The sequence below is a fragment of the Solanum tuberosum genome, unplaced genomic scaffold (assembly GCF_000226075.1).
Source record: "Solanum tuberosum cultivar DM 1-3 516 R44 unplaced genomic scaffold, SolTub_3.0 scf00451, whole genome shotgun sequence".
NCBI lineage: Eukaryota > Viridiplantae > Streptophyta > Magnoliopsida > Solanales > Solanaceae > Solanum > Solanum tuberosum.
Window position 1 is genome coordinate 139,601 of NW_006239369.1, and position 3,015 is coordinate 142,615.

The window sequence follows — 3,015 nt, forward strand, 5'->3', positions numbered from 1 at the left end:
CGTTGGGTGACTAGCAGATCATGAAAACAACCTCTTGCGTAAATACATGGTAAGATCTCTTAGTGAAATGTACTGCCCTTTTATAACAAGATCTCTTACACACTTCATTATTATCTACTCTATTTCCAGTCTTCATTACCCACCCACCTCTACCTACTCAAAATCCTCTTTCGTTTTGCTAGCAGAATGTTGATATTAGCGATCAAAATGCCAGAAGAAATTAACTAAATCTATACCCTGTAGAACTACTTGTAGCAGAAATTACATAGAGAAACCACAGAGAACAGTACAACGATAACTAAGTTATCAAGGTTTAACAAATGAAACAACAAGAATATTTGTTTCAATTTATCTACATTGGGAGAAGGAAGGTGTAAGAAGTTTATTTCAATTTTATCAACATTGAAAATCTTGAGCTGTAATTGCAGACTTCAAATCCCACTAATGACTAACCAAACAAGATGCAGTAAGAGAAACCTCAGTCCGTAATCTTCCTTCTCTCTTTTGTCAGAAACAACACTTGGTGAAGCTTAACAACTGAAAAATGGATCAAGTCATAACAACTATTGCCAGTACGACACTAGGTTAGGCTATTTTACATGGTAGTACTTTTTCTTGAGAAAACGAATGGAGAGGAAGAACAAAATTTTACACAGAAATTGGTAACTAGGACTAATATAAAAAAATAAACAAAAGCTACTAAAGGGGAATAGAAAGAAGAGATAGTCAGTCTACCACCTTTAAGATTCAAAAAACTGACACAAATAAAATATCTACCTCCCAATTCCTACAAGCATTTTCAGAATCCTCTCTGCAAGGAAATGCAGAAGAAGAAACAGATTATGAGAAGATAAAAATTGGCTCCAGGGTAGTTTTGATAAGACATAAGGCCAAAACATAATTTATGAATCAGCATCTTCAGTCTTCTTACACTTGCCTACAGGCCAGTGTTGTGAAAGGCGATCGCCTCGTCACCAATGGCGAGAGGCGAGGCGACCCTTCATTGCCTATTTGCTTTGTGAAAAGGCGACACCATGGCGACAATGGCCAGAAAGGCTTCACCTTTTGTATTTTCTTTAAAAAAAGGCGACCAATTCAGGGTTATAAAAGTTAAAAGGTAATTTTAGGGTTCTCTTTGCAAATTTGCACAGTTGGACTCTTAGACTGCGACTCCAACCAGTCAACTCAACTAGACTTCTCCGGCAACCAGACAGACTTTTCGGCGACTCCAGAGACTAACCAATACATATTTCTTCTTTTCTTCTTCATACTTCTTTTTCCTTCTTCTTCTTCAGACTTTAGAGTACTTCTACCTCTGTTTTTTTCCTCACTGTTTTGACTTTTGTTCTATTTTTTTCTCATTCAAGTTCTAAACTTTTAGTATGTACCATCTATTTTCAGTTTTTGAATTGAAATATTTGCTAATATGTTATTGCTATTGAGATTTTGATTATTTATATATGCAATTAAATACATTAATTTTTTGGTATTAATTGGCGCCGCACTTCAAAAAGGTGAGCGCTTTGTGGCAAGGCAGACCCTTGTTGTCTTTCGCCGTCTAAAACACTGCTGCAGAGTTATCACTATCCTCAGGGTTGCTAAATATATTTTCTTCTTTGGTACCCAAAAGGGACACATGCTTACCAGTAATCTGGCGACCTGCCCTGAGTTTTGGGCCCCAATGCCTTTCGGGATTAGGAAGGAAACGAGCAACCTTCTTGTCCTTTCCCTTGCTAGGGGATTCAACAGCCCGAGCAAAATTAGCCTGAAATGAAAATGATGCTGAGATGCAACTTCCAGAAACGAGACTGGTAAGCATATTACAATAGAAGTCAGCTGTGTCGTCCCCAAGAATCAAAATATAATGTTCTTGAATTAAAGAACAAGTGAGCTACAACACAAGTTGACACATGTAAATTGGTGTACGTATATCCATGGAGGTTGCTAAGTTTCTCACAGCACAGGCACAGGTTGTTATTCACCTGAAAATCCTCCTTTTGGCCACACTTAAGGAGTAAATGATGGCGAGATTGTCATCAAAGAAAATCAAAATTTGAATAACTTCGTAACAAGTATGGAAAATTGAGGTAGCAATTCTCGTAATGCTGCACTCAGATGATGGCCTGACATTGAATTCTGGGGAAGCAAAAGTCTCAGGAGATTTGAGCAAGAGTCAAGAAATTGGAATGTCTCAATCCATTAACCAAACATTGCTGCAAATGTTGGAGCTTAAGAATATACAAAGCTAGACATTATCTATACTCCTAGCTAGCTTTAGAATAGTAAGGTCAAAGCTCACCTGCAGAACAGGTTCCTTGGAAAGAATCACAGTTCCAGGATGGTGAGATGGTTGAGCTTTCACAGGATGATTTTCGACCTGCACAAAGAATTTTAGTACTTGTTTCATTCACACAGAATACAAAAACTATTCACATGAAAACAAGCAAATGATTATTCATAATTATGAGATTAGGCTCTACAACAGAAACAACCTGACAGAAGTCAATTTTTTGTACAGAAACTTCAAGTTGCAGTGAAATGTTACGAGTTACTTTTCCTTTATTCTTCATGGCTACTTTTTCTTTAGGGTTTTTCCTTTCTTTTCTTCTTTCATTTTCAAGGCCAACAAAACAAGAGCTGACAGAACAAGGAACAGTTACCCAGCAACACATGATATCCCAAATGGTATGCATAGGAGCATCTGTTTTCAATCCCAAAGGATTCACATGAGTCCCTGATGTACGATATCCTGCATTGATTACAGCAGAGCGAAACATAACTGCTGAGGGAGAAGTGCATTTCAGTGTTGCAGAGATATTGTGCAAACTAAGAAATAGAGGAATATCAGGTAATTCCTGCAAATAAGTACACTTCATCAGTTACGCATCCAATAAGAAGTCCAGCAGATCAGAAGTCACCCCAGCTTTCCTTAAAGTTTTGTGCAATGAGCATGACAGCAAAAGATTGACGGCCTAGTGGTTTCAAAAATGGGGGAAAAAAAGGGAATTGGGGGGG

At 37.8% G+C, this 3,015-nt stretch overlaps 1 protein-coding gene across 4 annotated transcripts in view; it reads right to left on the minus strand.

Annotated features, from left to right (window-relative positions):
* Positions 1-283: 283 nt before the first annotated feature.
* Positions 284-3,015, minus strand: part of LOC102598925 (probable tRNA (guanine(26)-N(2))-dimethyltransferase 1) — a 13,338-nt gene continuing 10,606 nt past the window's right edge. Inside the window, exons 10-13 of one of the 4 annotated variants that reach the window (XM_006363573.2) lie at positions 2,493-2,855; positions 2,300-2,377; positions 1,645-1,765; positions 284-537 (exon numbers count right to left, since the gene is read on the minus strand). In XM_006363573.2, the coding sequence (XP_006363635.1) occupies positions 479-537; positions 1,645-1,765; positions 2,300-2,377; positions 2,493-2,855 (621 nt within the window). In that variant the 3' untranslated portion in view covers positions 284-478. Of the gene's footprint in view, positions 1,766-2,299; positions 2,378-2,492; positions 2,856-3,015 lie in introns of all 4 variants that reach the window. The other 3 variants (XM_006363574.2, XM_015303526.1, XM_015303525.1) reach the window with 3 other exon arrangements.